Genomic DNA, 21913 nt, shown 5'->3' on the forward strand with positions numbered 1-21913 from the left:
CGATGAAAATTTATGAAAAATTTATCGAATCCGAGGATGAGACATTAAACGATTAAACGCATGGAATATAAGAGAATTTTTGTTTCGAGCAATTATTCCAACCATTCGAAATTCCAAATTCGAGGATTTATCAACAAACGTATCAAAATTTGTTATTGGATCGGGGACAGAGCATTAATCGGCATCGTTGTAGCGCTCTGTTGTTCTCGTTAAGGTGGACACCGACGGGCTTCCCCTTTGCAACTTGGACGTTCCACGAAACCGCGGAAATCCGTTTTCCATTCTCTCGGGGCCAAAACCGCCCTATTCTCCTAAGACGACGCAACCGGCTGCTGGCTAGTCTGGATAACGTTTCGGTCTGTTGATCGCCGCGGGTTACACGAGTTCCGTGCACCTTGTAAACGGTTTCCCCAACGGTTTTCCCCCGTTCTCAAATAAATAACCACCGCCGTCCTCCCTCTTTCTTCCCTCTCTCAGCCTCCGCGTTTCGAAGGAGCGATTATCTTTATGCAAAGTTCGCCTAAACTCGTTTCCACGCCCGCTAGATATTCCCGCTAGAATTTTACGTTGAATTACGTATGAGTTTACACGGGATTTTACGTTATACGCCACACGTTTTCGTATGAAAATCGAATGATTCGAGCTGGGATGATTCTCTCGTAAATTGTTCGCGGATATTAGAGGCCGATTAACCCTCTATTGCTCCATCTTTTTCCGTATCCGGAAAAGAATTGTGAGATCATTGTTAAAATTTTTCGATTCGCAACTCCGATTTTTCTGCGTAACACGTTCATTTTCGTTCGTAACAAATCATGCAAATTAAATTTTCCTTCGAACATCATATTCTAGAGCGACAAATACGCGATTTCGAAATCTCATCGCGTTACGCATGTATAAATTTTAACTTGGCTAAACGTTGTTAAAGTGATTCGATTGACTTTTCGTTTTATTTTATTCTTTTATCTCTTTTTCTTTTCTCTTGTCTTCTTTTTTTTTTCTTCTTTTTACCTCTTGTCCCTGAATTCGGGAACAAAGTACAATAACAGAATGAACGGCAATAACCCGTGGGTAGATTGCGAACTAACGACTTCCACTTTGCGAACGATCGAAACAGCGCGAGCCAGTTACACCGCAGTCAGCTAACCGTGAATACGCGCTTCGCCATTGTCACGCCAATCACGTAGCGCTTGCATGGCCACCATTGGAATTTTTCCTTCTAATTTTTCCATCCGGCTTTGACTTCCGGCCGGGCTCGTTCTCGTTTCACGCGGCTTCCCGTCGACATTGATTCCACGACGACAAAAAAATTATATCTCTCCGAGTGTGTAAACAAAGAGGGAGTACTCGAAAAATTTTGAATATATATATATATATATATGTAGCTATAGATTCAATTCCCTTCGGAATTCGGAGAAGCACGAGCGGGTCAAATTACGTTACGCGTTTAAATTCCATCTACCAATTATGATTTCTCGTTCAAATATAATAGGAATTTACGTTCTGATGAACGGATTTAATTGGCGGGAATTTGATTAATCAAACGCTAAATCGAAGTTTCGTCCGGGTAAGTATAGTTATATCACGGTATTACAGGTTTTGGTATTATTAATCTCTCGTTACGCGATATTTCTGATACTCGGTTCGACGGTTAAACGTCAATCGTTGTAATAAATTAGCGAGACGTGGAAGTAGACGTCGTCAAAATGGTAGAAATTTTATATAATGATTTATACACTCGATAATTCGATCTAATTTTAAACGCGTCGCGTTTTCAAAGTAAATTTTGATTTACATAACCCGATTATTTATCCTTAAAAAATTCCACGAGGGGAAAAATTAATTTTTTCAAAGTCGAACTCGTTGATCTAAATTGTAAACGAAATTTCAACGGAATCAAATCCGTTCGAAATTCCCCGCAACCGGATACTTTCATCGCTTCGCTCCACTTTACCCCTTTGCACGGTGACCGGTCTAAAGAACACTCAGCCGATCCAATGCAACCGCCCCTTTTTCCCTAGAAAAACCCTAGCCTCTCGAGCAACGCGGTTATACCGTACGCTCGGAGAAACCCTCGTCTTTTTCAAACCCTTTTCATACCCGTGTCGTGTTTTAACGGCCGAGCAAACGGGGGTGGAGGAATCACGACTTGGTTTTGTTCCCTCGTATCACGGTCACCGAGTCCAAACTAATTTCGTTTACATTACTTGGCGAAATAATTTGTTGGGAAAAATTGAGGGAAGGACTTGGCGAATAAAGTTGAAACTAGTGCCAATTGTTTCGAAACCCGTTTATTTGCAAACGAACCGTAAGATTTTAGACACCGTATCCTGAACGAAGAGAGATCCAATTTATTCTATTTATTTTTTATTCTATGCCGAAAAGAGGATTCTCTTTTGAAATCTTTGATCTCCGTTCGTTTAGATGAGAAGGAGAAAAATATAGTATCCGTTGTGATGCAAAGTAAGGATAGATTAAAACGAATCTTTCGAATCTCGCATAAAACTCAAATTCGTAATGAATTCTTTCTTTTATATTCGAATAAAGATACTGTATTTTTCTTTATTAATTTTCGATCAATTCTTTTAATACGGAAATTTCGGTAGCAGGGGACAGTAGAACTTTACCTTAACCAGCCTAGACTCGGAATAATCGAGTTTAAGTTGGTTGAATTTATCGGCGAGAAAGTGGAGAAATGATTCTCGGGAGAGGGTCCAGGTTATTTGGACGTTTAAGGAGTTTCTGCGACCCCGTTTTATCGGGTTGAAATATTTCGACGAGGTTATCGATACCTGATAAGGATGGCGGCGGTACTACTCCCGTTTCCCCGGCTGTAATCAGGACGGATCGCAGTGACGTTTCCGGCGGGGAGGGTACGTTTCCCGTGAACGATGGGACAACGGAGGAACCGGGACACCGTCTATTATTTCGAGATTGCCCTCGGCGCTCGCGATATTACCTCGTCGACTTTTCGTACGTACTCCTCTCTTCCACCAACTTGTCACAGAGATATTGAAAACGTTTCTGGGGGACAAATGGCGGAGCCTCGGTCATCGATAATCTCGGATTCGTTACTCGAAATTTTAAACTCCACCCCCAGAATTGAACCCCGAGTGTTTCGAGAGAGTTGGCTCGGGTCTTAATTCCTAAATCTCTGGCTCGAAAAAAGCGTCTATTAAGGGAGTTAGGAAAAGTTAAGTTTTGAATGAGTAACGAGATTTGTGATATTAAAATTACGGTCTTTGATGCCTTGCTCTCCGCTATTAAGTCTCATACCAGCCAAAGGATAAAAAAAATTCGCAGAATTTCAAGGAAAAGTTTGCAACGCGATATTATGGATAATCTATCTTCGAATTTCCTAAATGTAAAATGAAAATTAATGATTAATTTCCAGAAATTTCCTACGAAAATAATATTCTCCATCGCGCGAATATGTTCCATTCCACAACATTTACCATCCCGATATCATAGAAATATAAAAGAAAGAAAAAAAGAAATATATAAGATGAAAAACGTGATGGCTGAACTCGACGAAGTCCGCCCGCTTTACTCTTAATCCAAACATTTTCACGGCTCGACGTTTCCAGGCAACGCGACGCGTCCACAATTTCGCGAGGAACGCGTGAACTTTTATGCGTTTCGTATCCACGGTCGGTGATGGGCAACGCAGGAAATCGCATTTAACTCGAGGCGAAAAGTCCACGAAGGGGGGGAGAACGCGCCACGAAAGTGAACTCCCCCCTCCCCTTTGGGATTATAATCCGGCAACCTCTCAAGTATCCTGTTTACGACGACCGGCGAGGTAATTTTGCTTTCGAGGCCTCGAGAGCCGGCCATCAAAAGCCGCCCTTCAAACTATCCGCCCTGAGATTACTTAATTTTCAAAATTTTCCATCGCTTCTTTCAGAACGCTTGTTAATTCGCGGATACATTTTGATGCGACCGGCAATTAATCGATTCGAATGATGAATTTTGCGTGGAACTTTTACGCACGACTTAATTTTCTTAATCGGAAATGATTCGAGACTTTTCTCTCCCTTTTTTTTAAATCTGAAAGATAATACGAAAAGTGTCGCCGATTGGTCTGATATTTGTATCAGAGGAGGGTTTCCTTTGGAAAATGTAAAATCTGGGCTATGAGCGAGTTAATTTTCGAAAGTTGTCGGAATGATTCAGTTTCCTTTTGTTAATTTCTTTATTTTTCCTTTGAAGTATTGGAGAAGAAAATTTGTGAACGATTTAGAAAGATTTTTCTCTTTCTTTCTTTCTTCTATTTTTCTATTTTCTCTTTGAAGATATCGTTCAAAACGATACTTGTTTTTTGGTATTTCTTTTCAACGAGATCACTGGATGTTGAACAAAGTTAATTTTTCTATTACAGGGATTCTTTCTTGATTTCCCTTCTTTTAATCCCTTTTTTTTTCCATTTTCCCTTTGGAGAAGAATCCCCGGTAAATAGCGAGGTGTCGTCTATTAAGGATAATAGCACTTGTTTTAAAAACCTTAAAGGAGAGTTTGAAAGTAAATACTGTTGTTAAGATGCACTCAAAAAAGTGCACTTTTTACAAGAGAGTAGCAAAGCAGAGAGCAATGTTAAACATCTCTCTCTTTTTCTTTTTTCATCGCAACCAATTGTATTTAATTCACGGAAAGAAACGAGAGACGATCGTTGAAAAATTCTACCACTCTTTATTAATCCCCCTAAATTTGTAAAATTGCTCCCCAACACTCTATCTATTCTAAAACGAATCGAGCAAATTTTAAATCTCAATTAAGCTCGCCCGATTAAATAAACGTGAATCGCGCGAAGGAGCAACAATTTTGCGCAAAATTATACAAAATTATACAAATAGCTTCAAATTCAATTCCCTACGAAATTACCCCGTAAATGAACATCCCAATATCTCCGAAAATCTATTCTACGCGATAACCCAGATCATTAGCGTGTCCCATTACGAAATTCGATCGTTCACAATGTACCATTGGAACACGCGTGTATTCGGCCGAATTCGAGGCTTGATACGTATATATATATATATGTATACACGTATAAAGAAGTCGTTTGTATATGTTCATCGAAAGAAGGGAGGAGATCGATGGTTTCATTGTGCGCGATGCATCGATTCGCTCCACGATTATCATTCGCGGGGGATGATTAATCGAGTTGCAAAGGCGCGCCTTGCCGCAAATTGCGTCAAATATACGATCGATCGAAATTGATTCGAGCATCTGGCTTGAATCGATGAAACTTCATCAAAGTTTCGCGACGTCCAGCGTAAATTGGAAGCATCCCGTTGAAATTGCCACGGTAAATGAAGTGTCCGCGTTAAAGGGAAGGGATGAGGGACCGTCTTAGCTGGAGACGAGACGAAGAAGCAGAGGAAACGAGATACAGTCGAAGAAGTGATATTTAGAAAAGTGTATCGACGATTTATTTTTAAACGAAGAAAACGACGTCGTCTTGGTGAACAAATGGAAATTTCAATAGGAATTTGATCGGGGACGATTACAAGTATCTTGATAAACTGAAACTTAAAGGGAAAAAAGGATTGGAAGGAAAATAATTTTGATGTTAAAGCTGTATATAAATAACTTTTGCGATGGAATATTTTATATTCTCCCCATATATCAAACCCCCTTATCAGAGACACGATTTCACGAGTTTCGTTCGATGGGGGAGCGTAGCCAACGAGAGACGATAGCGACAGGAACGAGTCCCACGAAAAACCATTTAACGCGAACGACAGAAGGAAGGCCGCACAGCGGAATGCGGCGAGTCGGTGGCGCATGGGAGGCGGAGAGAGAGAGAGAGAAAAAAGAAACATTTTCCTCGAGCGTGTTCTATTTCGAGCGAACTTTTTTCCCGCGGTGTCATTCGATTTTGATCGATCGAGGTCGCGTCGTTTTTCCGTTCCTCCGATGGAAAATGCGTTTCCGCTGACCCAGATCCGGGAAGGCGCGGAGGAACAAAACGACGCGGGAAAAATGGGGAAACGCTACACCCACCCACTGATGGAACGTCCAACGGATAATTATTATTATCGAAAAATTCACGGTTTATACAATGGCAGGGAAATTTTCGAATCCTAGAAAATATTTGCTCTAGATCGAATGAATATCTCTTGGCGTATCTCGCTTCATCGATATCTTTTTAGAACACGACTTTCCAAATACGAGCAACGAACATGCACAACACATGTATCTCATATATACACGCTAGACGGATTTCTCAAATCTCTCTCAATATGTAAAGCGTATTATTCTATATAATTATAAAAAAGATTGCAACAAAGATGGAGAAAATCGATGGAGCAAAGGAGTCGACTCGATAACGAAACGCGTTGTTTCTTCTCTCTATAATTGGATTCATAATTAACCTCGGGAACAACGTCGTCCTCGAATGGAGGTTCACGGAACCGTGACCTCGAGGTCGGCGCTTCCACCCCCGTAGGCGGTGGTTTATTGTTGGACGGGAATCGAGTCGGTAAGTGGGCCATCCCCGACAACGAAGGCGCGAAACCGTTGACAGGGTGTCGATAACCCTCGAACCTTGGAGGAAATGGAAAGAGAGGGAGGGAGGGCGCCGCGGCAATCGAACTCCTAGAATACCGATAATATCTCTCTCCCCTTCCTGCGGGAGAAGGGGAGGAAAAAGGTGGGGTGCAGCCTTCGGAGAAAGTTTCCTCGCCGTCATAAACAGTCCACCAACGTGCACCGGTTGGTCGTCTTGTCCTTTCGATTCTAAAAACCGTCACGATGGGGGAGAGCCGATATTAAAACTCTTGGCGAGTAGTGGCTCGGCTCCGCTTCGAGAAATTGGAGGGATTTTAATCGGTGAAACTCTCTCTCCAAACCGTGCCTCTCCCAAACCGAGCTTGTCGGAGGGGAAAAAGTTTTTCGACTTTGCGGGGGAATTCATTAAGGAGAGCTCGATGTCGTGAACAACCAAGGATTATGTCGCTTCGTCGGTATTGAAAGGGTTGTCGAACGGTCCTGTCCTGTGGAACAAATTCGATGGGGGGGAGTTTGATGGAAATTTTCGGGTCACCGATGAAGGTAAAGGTATATCGTTGGAGATATCGAATTTTAAGATAATAGAAAAAAATATATACGTATAGGATCGCGCAACGGTTGTTAGAATTTTATTACATTTTCATCTTTTGATCTCGAGTCGGCCAAGAGAGTCTACGATTCTATTGTCCGCGCAAATTGTCCTTTCATCTTGCCAATATCAACTTCTGCCCTACTTCCGAATCAATGACGTTTCGTTGCGTCTTTCCAACAATCACATTTTATTACGAATCCACAAACAGATCTCCATTTTTCTGGTGAATAAAATCGATATCCATCGATATATATATATATAGATCGAGTATCTGTTACTCGTTCACGCATGATCTTCGATATATTATAAATTTTATTCTATCCCATTACCAAGCCAAGTCGGAGCTGCCAATCGATTTCCTCTTTGAATAATCGAGAAACGTCCGTTCCCTGTCATAAAATGGACATGTCGATGGACTTTAGAAATGGAGATGAAAGCTTCTCTCGTGTCCCAGCGGATAGCGCAATCTTCTCGAAGATTTCTTTCCTCGATACGAGCCGCTCGAATAATAGCTGCCTCGTCCATATCCGAAGGAAGGATGTTCCAATTATTCGAATTATTTTCCACTGGTGATGGGACACGATCCGGACAACTGATCTAGGCACGATCGTATCTCTGTTGATGGTCTCCCTCCTCTTCGATTCAGCGTTACGAATCTGATCTCGAAAGGGGAGGCGTGTTTAAATCCGCAAACATGGAGCCGGAGACTTTGGCCCGGCCGAGATTACGAGCGCATCCTATAATCCTCCAGTGATATAAATTTTACGGATCTTTTCTCTGATATCCAATCCTCTCCCTTCAACAGCGCTTTCCTTTCTTATCATTTTTCCATAATCGAATTTTACGGGGTGAATATAAATTCGAGAACAAATTCTTAATGAAATTTGAATCGAGGGTAATTCAATCGATGACTAGGCATTTGTACTCAATATGTGATCGCGAAGAACAACTTTTCCTATTTTTAGTCCCATGAAAGAAAACGATATTTCGTATATAAGGAAAGAATCGACTGTAAAAGATTAGTGTATTATAAATCGTTCGTTTCTGAAAATTCGTAAAAATATTATTTTGTAGGAATGTAAATTTAATCGTAAATGACTGAAATAAAAATGATAAACTTTCTTTTTTTATCGGGAACAAAAGCGATTTACGTATGCGACTTCGTCAGGAAAACTTTATTTCTAGAAAATCCTACAAATCTTCTTCTCAGCTACCGCTTCCGGTTTATTGGCTGCGAAGCGTTATGCATTCGCGTTCGAGATTCTCGAAATACGGATTCACAGTCGACGAACGAAGACGTATGTATTTTAACTTCTCTCAATTTTATCTCTCTCTCTCTCTTTCTCTTTCTCCCTTCGTATTTTTATGATTTATTTTTTTTTCTTTTTTCGTTATACGTTGTTCTGCACGATTTCCGATTTTTTCGCGCACCTATGCACGTCACTCTTGCGATTTTTCGCACAGAAATGTACGAGAGAGAGAGAGAGAGAATACAATTTAATCCGATCGAAAAACGGTATGATCGAATTCTTCAAAAAAATTTGAACAGAATGATTTTACTCACGGTCGAATTGCGGATAGTCGCGGCTCGATAAATCCGTGATTTCTGCGATATAAAACAAATATATCTATTGCAGATTTATCTACGCAGCAATCGATCGCAAAAATCTTCGTAAAAAGCGAGAATTCTTTCCGCTTTAAAATCCTTTTTTTTTTTTAAGAGGATGAGGATCGGTCCTTTCACAATTTTCAGAAATTTTTTTCCTCGTATCGTACACAATTACAAGTTTGATACAAAATATCAAACTTGAACATTTTACGTACATAAAAATTCTATTGGGAAATTATTAAAAATATGATAAAAAAAAGGCTTTAAGGATTAATTTCACCTTCTCTGTATAATTATACTTTTTTTACACTACTCATAAACTTACACAATAATTGATTTTAACAACAATTTGTTAGTTCACGTTTGTAAGGTATACGTTTGAAACTACAGCAACACGTTTTCGTTTCTACGTTCCCGAAGTTGTCAATAAAAATGCAATTTCCATAGTACGTATTGATTCGATAGCGGCGGTAATGCTTGGCGAAAGATTTGTTTACTTACGTATCCGAGATATATATGTATATATTGGTCCTGGAAATATGTTCTCGATAGAGAGAGGGCGAAACGTTCGTAGGCGAAGAAATTGACAGAGCTTCTTTCCCTCTTCATCCCCAATCCCGCGTTTTATCCCTCCCTCCTCATCTCCTGAGCACCGACAGAATCGTGGAACTTTTCGAAACCCCGCGAGCTCTTCCTCGCGCGCCATCGCGCCCTTTATTTCCTTTATATCCGAACTGCCTTTCGATCACAACCTTTTACTCTTCTCCTCCCCGTGGCAGTCGGCTGTCGAAGTATTTTGTAATCCTAGAAAATGGTGTATCCCGAAAGGAAACAGATTTCACCCGTGAACGCGCCCTTTATGCACGTCTGAACCCGATATTCTTGTTTCTGCCTCTTCCGAGATTTGTCGGAATTTTAACGTATCGAAAGTCATCTTTCCTTTTCTTCGCCCGGAATCACCGTTGTCGACAATTTTATTTTTATTTTCTTTCGTGAGAATCGAAGAATTGAAAATTAATTAGTTAGAAATAACCAAGCGATTTTGATTTAGAAATTAAGAAATTTTGTTGAATTTGATCTGTCGTTTGATCTATATATTTGATTAATTTATCCGAAAATCTAATTTGGTAGTACGAGATTGGAGAAATTATAGATAGATCGAATATTGAAATAGAAGGTACTAATACTTGCTCAAATTTTGATTTATCATAGACGTTGAAACGTCGATATTTTCAAACCAAGAATAATGAAAATAACTTACCGATTTTAAATACTCTTTGTAATTCTCGATAAATCACGAATATTTTTCCTTACCTGTCACCGTGATCTAATTTTTAACGTTACTGTCATTTCACGAATAAAACCACCAATCCTGATTCGATCTGAATTTAAATCTTTCCTTTATCTTTTTATATCTTTGAAGAAAATAATCAATGATACCAATCTCCAAATCAAATTACCGATAAATCGATATTTCTCCCGCTGAAAAAAGCAGCACTGAAATAATCCAAGTGTCGATCGGATCACATCCAACATCCGTTAATTCATGAAATCATTAATTCATTTTATCAACATCGTTGATCCACCTTCCAAGATATTTTCTAATCTTTCAATATAATATTTACAAAAATTTTCAACAATCCTCCACAATTTTCCTCCGCAATATGAAACTTTTCCAATGAATCGAAATTTCTAAATTCAAAAAAAAAAAAAAAAAGACGAAAGCTCGATGAGCTCAACGATTTTTTCCTTCGGATATACCGATATGTTAACGAAATTTTATAAAAGCTCTCCAAGCTTAGTATAAATAATGCAGCCGCGGAAAAGAAGAAGCGGGGAGGAGAATAGCAAGCTTAACGTCCCCGATTTCTTTTTATTTTCCCGTTTAATCCCGTGAAGTTTCGCGAGAAATTCGCTCGTTGATATTCCACTGGCACTCGATCCGCGCGCGGGCCTCGTCTCCATGCAAATAACGCAATTAAGAGATTCGAATACAGGCCAGATAACGCCCTTTCGACCGCGAACAGTCAACCTTTTCTTCCGCTTGTTCCTCGCCCGTTTCTACGATTTGCATGGAAAGCCGGCTCCCAACGGCGCCTCGACCGTCGCTTTTCATTGAAAGAAGGGAGGGAGGGGTTCGCGTCTTTGGTCAATTCGGTGAATTAATCGTGATACAAGAGAAGTTCTACGGAGTGAAGTGAAGTTTAATCGTATCTGCTCGTTGTATTTTTAAATTAAGTCGATCGAATCGATCGATCAGACGCAGGTTTAATTTATTATTATCTTTTTATTTTTATTCGAATATTTAAAGTTATAAGGTTTTTTATTTAAATTAAAAATATTGGTTCAATTAATATTACATACTTTCCTTCGTATTCTATATTATATTCTTGATTCAACTTTGGATCGGATATAATAAAACTGGAGATCTCAATTCCTCGAAAAATCGATGATTGGGATCGTTGAAATTTTTATGACGCTTTACAAAATTTAAGCGTTATTTATTTTAATTGGTATCTTTTTCTTTCAACTCCACGTGGTTCGGATAAGAGACCAAGTCGCGCGAAGAAGTAAAAGAGAATGTTTCGCGAGAAGTTGATTTTCGGAGTACAAACGTGATTGGAATTCCAATAGTTTTTATCCTAAACTGGAAGAAAGTTCGTTACAGTAACGAACGCCTGGAAACCTTTATCCCTTGAATCGGACTCGTCTTAATTCCGTTTGGAGGATACACGCGCGGATCTCCTCCAATCTCTTTTTCCTCGCATCTCTGTTTCCTTCTTCCCCCGATGTGTTCTTAAAGATATTGGAAAAAACATTCACCTTAAAATAACTGTGCATTTTAAACACTCGTAATAATTTTATTATTCAATGGAATGTTCTATCAGTTTCCATTTTTCGAACAACACGATTCCACTTCCGCGAGCTAAAATAAATATTCCTTATTGTGAATAAATCGTGTGGTTAAAAATTTTGAAAAATATCATATTTAAGTTCGTGTGTTTCAAAACGATTTTTCCTTACTCAATGGAACATTCTATTATATTTATTTCCATTTTTCATTGGAAGCGATCAAGATAATACGATTTCATTTCTGTAAACTGAAATAAACGATTGCTCGTTGTTTCAATTACAAAACAATCTTCCAAAAGTTGTAAGCCAAGTAAATCGTACAGTTTCGATATTACACACCGTTTACATCAGCTTCAATTCTCTTAGTCTCGGATGTTTCGCGTCTGAAAAAGAATAACTGAAAAGAGAGATCTAAAAAAAGGAAGAATCGTAGCGTCATTTCCCTTCCCTCCGTCCCCGTAGAAGAAAAGGTTATTCACCGTCTAAAAGCGCGAAGTTAAGAGGCCGAGTCCGCGCCCCTTTGTCAGCCCTTTCGATGTTAACAAGAGCCCCTCTCCCTCTTCCCCTCCTCCTAGCTTCCTCCTATTGCCGCGACAGCTTCGACAGATTTTTCGCGCACACGTGTCGCGATCGATTCCACTTTTTCTCCGCCATCTCTCCCTATCTTCTCCTCCTCTTTGTGAAAGCCTGAAAACCACCCACCCCTAAATAGCCTTGATCTCTGCTTGATTTCCAAGTCGAAAAGTTTCGGAGAAAAAGAAAAATATTGTTCGCAATTGCACTTGAAAATATGTGATCACGATTACTCTCGAGGATCGAAATCTTGGCGAAAAAACAGGGGGAAGAAAAGTTTGTTGGATGGAGAGGAGGTGTCGCCAGGAGGTGGATCATGGAGCTAATCAAATTCTCACGGTTGGCGACGAACGAAAGGAGGGATTTATCGTAAGCAAATAGAATTTAGGAGTTACGAGTGGTCCAAGTAATCTGTGCTTTCCGCCACTCGGTTGTCCGAGTAGAGTTAATCTAACCTGAGAATGATCCAATTAGAGAAACATCGGAGTGGTCCACGGAATCTCGGCCTCGTTGTCTCTGTCGTATCTGGCCGTGTTTCGAATCTTGCGAAATCCAACTTTCTTGCTTCGATATTCTAGTCGATTCCTTTATTATCCAAATTGGTCACGGGGACGTAGACGAGAAACTCGAGTCTCAATTACAACTTGTATTACCTTGGTGTTGAGAGAACGAGCTTGGTTCGTGGATAGGTGAATTGAAACGAGTTTGACGAGATAAAGGAAGAAAGAATTCGAAATTGAGCGTGATTAGTATCATCCCAGGCCACGAATCGACGTCTCAAGATGGAAATTACGAGTTGTGGAGCTCGATGCGATGAGAGAGGAGGCACCGCGCCTCGTCATTAACATGTCAAAAACACGATTCAACGAGTTATCATGATCGAGGGGGCTGGTTATCACTGGCCGACTCGACGACCCAAAAGTAGTCAACTTTGGTATCACCTATCCCGAGGATAGGATAGTTTCTATCGCGTTTCACGATCCGAGATAACCAGTTTCTGGCGTTAAATCCCCCGGGTACTCGGTGTCGAGTCTCAAGGCACAAGAGTCATCAGACCGGTGCCTCGTGCCGCCAATATCGCCCTGTTCAAACCTTCTGCCGCCAATATCCTCTTCTCGTCGTTTTACCGTTTCGTGCAACGCCCTATCGCTTCGTGTCTATTAAATTTGCCCGGTAAAATCTTCCAGTTCTACGTGTTCTTGTATCGCGTGTCCGTGTATTTCTTTTTTTTTAAGAATTATGCGGTAAATTACTTGATAGGTCTATCGATGCTATTTAATAAATTAAGTAACTTATGCTTCGAACGATTGACGAGAAATTTTGGAGAAATTTATCAAACGTATTTATTACATTCTATTCACGGATCATATATGCAATAAATATGTTAATATACGTTATCGAATATAAATCCATAAATATATCCGCGTCTCGAAGGGTTTCGACAAGGGAATTGGCGAGCAGAGGCACGGAAGAGATAGAGATATCTCTTAACCAAAGTTAATTCAGTTTAGAATTTTCCTGCACGAATTTCGAATACATCATTTATAGAATTTTAAAGATTCCGTTTTTCTTTTCCGTTTTTACGATAAATAATCATACTCTTCTAGATAAAAACTAAAAAACGTTGGAAAATCGATGTTTCCAACTTCTCGAGCGTGATACCATGTTCAAAAATATAGGAAACTGGCGGATAACATATCGGTTTAATTAAAAGAAAAAAGTGCAAGGAGAAAGGCCATCCTCTGGAGCGATAGATTTTTTTTCTTTTTTTTTTTATATATATGTAGGACACAGATCTTGTCCTGTTGGAAGAAGTTCTTTTCTTTCGACGGGAGATAGTCCAGATATCGATTCTCGTCCATTCGACGAAGGACTCGGACGTGCTTGCTTTCTAAACAGCTCTCCAGCACGACGAACGAGCATCCCCCCGGTATCCGGGGATCGACGTTCGACCAATCTCGAAGAAACATCCACGATCGCTTCTCTTTTCTTTCTTTCTTTTTTCTTCTTCTCTCCTCCCTCCTCTTCTTTTCCGACAACACGATTCTTTCGACGCGAAGATGCATGTTGCGAGCATCTCCTCGCTGTCATCGTCGCGCGAACTTTCTTCTCCCCCGCGCGTATATGCAATCCTCGCATCAAAGTTTTCGATCGAAACGAAAGGTTCCTCCAACGTGCCACTTGCCGTTGATAATAATAACGCGATACCTGTTCTCGCGCCACGTTTCTTTCCTTTTCGATCCACGCAGGAGAATAAATCTATCTCTATCTCGTTGTGGGCAATCGCTTTTTCAACGATATCTTGCGTTTCGATCACTTGCGTCGCATTTTATGGGAGAATTTTTTTTTTAATATATTTTTTGTTTGTTATATACACACAGTATTTTGTAATTGATAGAGGAAAAGTTTTATTATTACGTGAGAAAGTATATTGAAAACTTGTGGATGAAATAAAACTTAATTTTGAAGTTTATGAAACATGATTTTGTTTATACGTTTTATCCTAATATTTAAAAAATATATGTATTAATATCCTACTATTATTTACATTTGTTTTATTTCGAATAATATAGACACGCAACGGAGCGAAATATTCGCAACGAAAGATAAATTTTATTATTTTAGAAAATTGTTGAAAATTTGATTTCCACTCTATATATATATAATGTGTGTATATATATATAACATGGAATTATGTTTTCCGTATCGGATTTCAGTGAAATTAAATTTTTTTCAATTATATAGAATAATAAAATGTAAGTCGAGAGTTATATATCAGATACATAAAGCTAATTTTCTCGTGGAAATAAAGTCTCGTAAAAAAATATATTTCATTTCAACTACTTTTTTTTTTTTTTTCAACTTACTTTTTCATTTCGTAGAATTATTCTCTCGTGCAACCGGTTACAAACGGAGTACCGTTTCAAAAGCGCAAGTGTATTAACCGTAATAAGGTTAAGCACATTTCCTCCCCTCCCAAATTGCAAATTCGTAGGCTCGAGCCAACCGTGGATAGCACCACTCGAGTGTGGTCGAACAGGTAGTGGAGTTTGAAATTTGACGATGAACCGAGCGTAACGCGACTGTTCAAAAATTCTTACATTCGTTTTAAACATTTTTCGACCCACGTTATATACATATTTTTCTTTCTCCTTTATTTTTTATCTTGGTGAAAATTCCACGCGTTTCAAAAGGAATCGGTAAAAAATTGTTTCACCGTCTCCTTCCGCATCATTCACGGAGAATTCGTAAATTTCCCAAGCGTGTGCCGTGAGTATAAACACAGAGGAATATAACTCGGCTCATAATATTTATCACGGGTTCTTCTTATTGCTTCGACGCGCGAGAATTCCGTGAACCGAGGTGAGTAAGTATTTATGTTTTGCTACAGGATAAACGAGAGCACGACGAGGTCCCAATTCCTCGCGTACTTCAGTTTCTCGTCGAAGGCGAGCGTGTCCGTTGGTTGGCCGGTAAAAGGCGGAGAACCGAAGAACAACACTGGTGAGTGAACACTCCTCTCTTTATTTTCTTTCCTTCTGGTATTTGGTATACTGGACGATCTTCGCGTAATTTTTCTCGATCGTTAATATACAAAGTAAATAGATATTTGGATCAATAGGTGTATTGCCTCAAATTTTTATCACTTTCACGATTGTGATATTATTATTTGTACAACAGATATCGTTAGAATAGTTTCAATCCAAAACTCGGAAATAACTAACCAAACTTGACTAATTACTTCATAATCGCGTCGTCAGAAGCAAGTCGCAAAATTAAGTAGCAAATATATCGTGAAAATAAAATAATTTCACAGAAATTAAATGGTTAGATCTCGAGAATTTGGAAAACCGGAAAATGGAAGGAGAAACTTTCCATCTATCCTCTTGGACTACCCTTGGCCCACACGTGATCTAATCACTAATGATCGGCGCAAACTCGAAATGATAAGTCGATCAGGAGAGCGGGGAAGGGGAAGAAACGTCGGATGTGCACGGCGATAGGTAAATTCGTCTCGTCGGAAGCGATATCGAGGAAAGGGGGGTGGATCGAACGAAGCAACGGCAAACTGTCCTGGCTGGCGGATCAAGCATTGATCCAGCGGGGGAGTGGCGTTCGTTATACCGATAACTTTATCTAGCTGCAGGATATTATGCGATTGTATCATTAGCGAGTTCGTTCTGGCCGGTAATAGGTAGAAAGCTGCGGTTCAAACGCGCTCAACTCATCGATTTTCAACCCTGTCCCAGGCCAACTTTCGCGCAAAACCAATCCTATCCGGCTACGGCCTGGTGGAAATTAAACGACGGGGCGGAAATCAAACTCGAAGGGAGAAACTCGTATCTCGAGGAGGAGAAGAATTCGAAGAAGAGAAGGGGGGAGGGAAGAAAAAGAATCCAATTCTAGGAAATGCAGATCGTGTCTGTACTATGGAAGTATCTCGTCGAATTCCATCTTTGCTCGTTGCGAGACTCGGACTCGGGCGAAGAGAGAGAAAGAAAGAAAGGGTCCAATTTTAGAATTCGAACTCGGACCATTCGCTTATCGCGAATCGTAAAATTGTACGTACCGCTATCTTTCATCTTGGCCTGCAGAGATCCAAGATTCGAACGAGAAGGAAGGACGAGGAGGAAGGTTTCCTTGACAGAGGCGTCTCTCGACAAGGGTATTCTTTTTCCAACGTTGAAATCCGGGGAGAAAATGTGAGGTACTCTGTCGAGTACCCTCGGTGTCCGTGGAACCTTTGCACTCGACGTTAATTTCGAAACGGTCGAGGAAAGGAACGAGGTCGTAGATACCACTCAGCAAGGGGGATGGGGAGGAGGAGAGGTTCGAGGACTAGGATGGAAGCGATAGGGGGTGGTTGGAGGGGATGCACGAATTTCCTTGCGCAAACAGAGAAGAGGCGTAATTTCTGCCTAGTTAGAACGAAAATTATGCGAGCTTAAGTGCGCCACCGTCCGGGCTTAACCGAATAAAGACAGTTTAGGATCCGTGGAGAATTTAGACTGATCGAGCCCAGAAGCGTTAACGACTATACCCTCGTCGGATACCGACCATTCGTTGCGCCAACTTTCTTAATACGACGTTTTAATGGGTTATCATCGGCCCGGTGAAAAACATTATCGTTTGTATTCGTCATTTACGGGACGGAAAATTTACATAGGTGTGAAGCGAAAGGGTGTTTTACCCATTAAATTGAAATAACGTAACATTTCGTTTGCAATTCTAATCGGCCGATTTGCATGAAATTTTAACGTTTTACACATCGCCGTTGTAATTTTATCAGAAAATTAGAATTCTTTTTTGTTTCCTTTTTTTCTCTTTTTTCTTTTTCGGGGACAATAACGGAATTTGGAATTTTTCAACTATAGATGTGTAAATGAAAGGAAAGGGGGGGAAAAAAGCAATATACAGTATCAAACGTTGAACGATCCCGTTCAATCGGTAAAATTGATCCATCGAGACCATTGAAATGAATCTTTTAAACAGTGTTTTTATATTCGTCGAATGGACGAAAAAATTGGAAAGAGGGGAGAGGAAGATACACGTGTAAAGCGACCTTTTTATTAATACTTGGCTGGCTGTTTGAATATCGATGCGAACGAAATTGCGCGTCCCAAATTGGCAGGAATATTTTGGAAACGCAGCCATTCACCGCGCGAACGACTCTAATTAGATAATGCTTCCCCGTGTGCAACACTCACCAAACGCATTAACGTAAATTCCGCAACCGCGGCGTTTCGCATTCGCGGAGCCGGTGTAATAATAATAATAACTGGAATTGCTCGTTACGACGAATTTTGTCGAGAACCGGTTGCCTTATCTCCAGACACCAGGTGTTCAACGTATCGCTTAATCTTCCCTCGATAAACAAAAATCTAAGAAGCCTCGATTACGTATTCGATATATATATATATATCCATATATCGAATCATCGAGGTTGAAGTGAAAATCACAATTTCCACTTAGTTAGAGACTCGATCCCCGCATACGTAATTGAATAAATATCTGGTTGAACGGGATCCAACGACAAAGTAGTCTTAGAAGTTATGATACGTGATTTTAATCGAAGGATTCTCGACAGCCAATTAATCTTCTGCGTGTTGTGTACGTATTACTTGCACGCGCATCGCGCCACGGCTACGGGAACAATGAATAATTTATGGAGACCGAAATTGAGCCTTACGCCACCCGCCATCGTTCGATCGATACAGGACAGATTATTAACACCGCGTTCGATTGAACTTTCCCCTCCTCCTGCGAAATCAGAGTGATGAAAGCGGGGAATCTCGTTTGACACGATTAAAAAATGACGAGAGTGGCAGGGGAGGAGGGGAAAAAGGATCGTTTGACGTGATTAAAAAATGATGAAAAAGAAAAGGATGTGAGGGGAGAAAAAGGAAAGAGGAGGAGGAAGAGAAAAGAGTATATATATGTATATAAAATAGAGGTATTGCGACTTCCTGGTTACATCGATGTCACATTTTTACGACGTCCTCGTTCACTTTTTTTTTCTTTTTTTATACGACACCCTATTTCCCGGGAACAGCGTGACGAATGTGCGTCCATTCTGCGACGAAATAGCCTTCGACGGAGGGGTGCGGAGTCGATCCTCGGAGGAAGAAGCTTAATTCGATGTTGGTCGTATTGAACATAAAAAAAAAAAGAGCATCGAGTTCATTTAAAGGAAAAGAATAAAATGTGAAATGCGAAATAGTATTGAAATTGGAAATTATAATAGTAAAATCCATACGAATTTCCAATCGTCGAATCGTTCGATCTGTTAAATCTCCATTACTCGCAAATTACAAATTATAGATTAGATCGAAGCTCGTAATTGAAAAGTAATTCGACGACGATTAGAATTGGATGAATTATGTAAGAATAATTGGTTCTCAAGGAAAAGAAAATGAATTTTAATTTTTACCTTTTCGAAACGAAAAATTCCCTCTCATCCTGGAAATCTTCTCCTATCCATTCTCCCTCCCGTTCGCCATCGCGCAACAAAAAAGAGAAGAGAAGGAGAAATATCAACGATAATTTCTCCTCTCGAGGAATAAAGAAGCCCCACCGCGACGCGATATCTCTCGAAGCGCAGGCAAGAAGAAGAAAAAGAAGAGGTGGAAGAAGAAGAAGAAGAAGAAGAAGCACCGATAAAATGGAGGCTGAACCGGCGTGTATTATTCGCGCGGACGATGCATCGAGCTATTTCCCGTCATACGTTTCTTCAACGAGTGGATTTAAGGTTTCCTTTACAACGGCGTGCCGCCCAGGGTTTGTATCGATGGGAGAACCGTCGTCCGTGCAACGAACTGAGGGGGACGTGGAAAGTAGACCCGGTCGTTTTAGCGGTGACAGAGTAGCAATAAGAGGGATGGAGAGGCCTGGATGAATCCGTTTCGCGGTGGTGAAAGCGCCGATGGTCTAAGAGGGGAGGGGAAAGGGAAGAAAGCTCTTTCCCTCGCGTAGTAAGGGAATGTTGGTCCACGTATAACGAGAGACGACAACGATTCTCGATTATCCCTGGGAGAAAGCTTGGTCCCTTCCATATGCGCGAGACGTACGATTCCGGACGTCGACGTGACTCCGCCCATCGGATGAATTCACCCCTTCCTCCTCCCTTTTTTCTTCCTTCTTTTTTTCCCTTCTTTTTCGTGCGCTCGATGGCTTTATTGAGGTTTCGATGTGGGTGCTGGAGGGTGGAGAAGGGAAAAAGAGACGGTCCAGGCGAGAATGAAGGGAAATGTCGCTTGACAAACGGATCAATCGATCCACCCGCCTCTCGCTTTTTTGCCTTCCTCTTGTCTTCGCTCGCTTCTTTCGGTTTAATTCTTCCTCGGGAAGAAGGAAGGCAGAAGGAAGGAGGAAGAAGCCTGCTAAGAAGAAGAGGAAGATCGGGGTGAATGTGGTATTTCTACTCCGAGGATACTCTGAGGAAGAAAAAACGAATCGTCCACCGATTGACAAACAGATCAATGGTGGCCGTTTACGTATGCGATCCTCTCGCTGGGCGATTTGTCTGTGCCAGACAATGGATATGTCTAAATCGGTTACTTGGAGATTCCCGTCCGAACGTGCGATTCTTTCTCTTAAGAAACGAAAAAAAATGTCTATTGAGAGAAATATGTTTTCGCTGAAGATTCCGTTACTTTTATCGTAATGGTAGTTTTTCATAAAAGAGGAATGGAAACGGAGAGGAAGAAAGTAGAATTAATAAATATTTTATAAGCGAAAACGTAGCGCGAAAAATGTATCGGAGGGAGGAAGTTCATGATGGAAGGATGGTTGAAGTAACACAAATCGCGCTTCATAGAAATAGGATATGGGAAAATGCATGGTTTATTGCTTTCTTAAATGGCCCATAACTTCGTCTCAAGAACATTCTACAGCTATCACATTCACGCTACCTCTTCCAGAGCCAGGCTGGGAAATATATTTCTCCAGCAACACGCGATTCTTCGACAAGCTGCTGCATAAACGCCTTGCCACTTTCTTTCTTTCTCCTTCTCTGAAAGGTTGTGCCACGTCGTGATATTTGTCAAATTTCATTTCCAGCAGCCTCCTCTTCGAGTTCTGCTGCGATACACTTTCCTATGGTATAAAAAAATTCGAATAAAAAATATAAACTATTACGATAAATTCCAAGATATAATAAAAAGAATTATTTTCAAACGATCAATCACTTTTCAAACTCCAACTTTCAAATTCTTTATGCTTAATTACGCGTCTTTTAAACTGGGTGTATATCTTTTTTACATTTCCAAGCAATAAACGAACGCACGTATGAATATTCAAAGGGTAAAAATGCAATTTAAAAAAAAATTTTTTTTTTCATTTCAATGGTAATTTTCTTCAAACATCATTAGACGAAACGACATTGAATATCGATGACGCAGTCTATTTGCGATATCGCGATACGTTACGGTAAATATGACTCGTTGGGGGAGGGAAAAAAAAAAAAAATAACAATAAAATAAACTTCGATCTTTTCGCCATCGAACTGTTTGCACGCCAACAAAAGCGTGCACCTATGAGCGAGTGGTTGGGGATAAAAAACTCGCTCGAATATATGTATATAAGCGTACACAACATGCACAGATTCGATGTATACATTCGGTTTACATTCTGTCTTCCGGATGACCTGGCAAACGTTTGCAAAGTAGGCGAAATCAAAAACGCCGGTTGTGTGCAAGCTACATATATATATATATATATATATATATATATATACCGGTTACAGATCGCACGTGAAACGTGGGTGAAACGAGAAAACCGTTCGAATTGGAAAAAACAAAAAAAAAAAAAACTGTGCGAGGGGCGAGAGAGAGGAAATCGCGATGCACCGAAGTAAATTGACTTCATTCAATCATACTGATTTGTTTGTGGCAACGAAACGCGAGTGTCTTTTATTTCCTTTTTTTTTTTTTTTTTTTTTATTATTAGTTTCACTTTTTTTCCCACCATTTTTCATATATAGTTTTTTGAATTTTCTCCTTTTTTTATGTATATATATATATATATATATATGTATGTGTGTGTGTGTGTGTGTGTGTATTTTTTTACAAATGTCGGATAGTATTTATAAACGAAGAATTCAACGGAAACGCGGTGCAAGCGAATTTCTTTCCTCAGATGGGAAACGTAAAATCCGTGTTTTTATAACCGGAAAATTTTGTTACGACTCTTCATCAATTTTTCAAATTAAAAATTTTGTCACTTGTTCTGCGTTACGTTTCTCTGTGTTGTTGAAACCAAAAAAAAAATTTAGATTT

The 21913-nt window shown here is 40.1% G+C and overlaps 1 protein-coding gene across 13 annotated transcripts in view; it reads left to right on the forward strand.

Moving 5' to 3' along the window:
* LOC107996637 (uncharacterized) overlaps positions 1-21913 on the forward strand; it is a 300698-nt gene that overhangs the window by 202443 nt on the left and 76342 nt on the right. For all 13 annotated transcript variants that reach the window (XM_062071011.1, XM_062071015.1, XM_062071010.1 and 10 more), the window contains one exon: positions 15529-15641. In XM_062071011.1, the coding sequence (XP_061926995.1) occupies positions 15529-15641 (113 nt within the window). The remainder of the gene's footprint in view (positions 1-15528; positions 15642-21913) is intronic.

The sequence above is a fragment of the Apis cerana genome, linkage group LG2, assembly GCF_029169275.1.
Source record: "Apis cerana isolate GH-2021 linkage group LG2, AcerK_1.0, whole genome shotgun sequence".
NCBI classification, from domain to species: Eukaryota; Metazoa; Arthropoda; class Insecta; order Hymenoptera; family Apidae; genus Apis; species Apis cerana.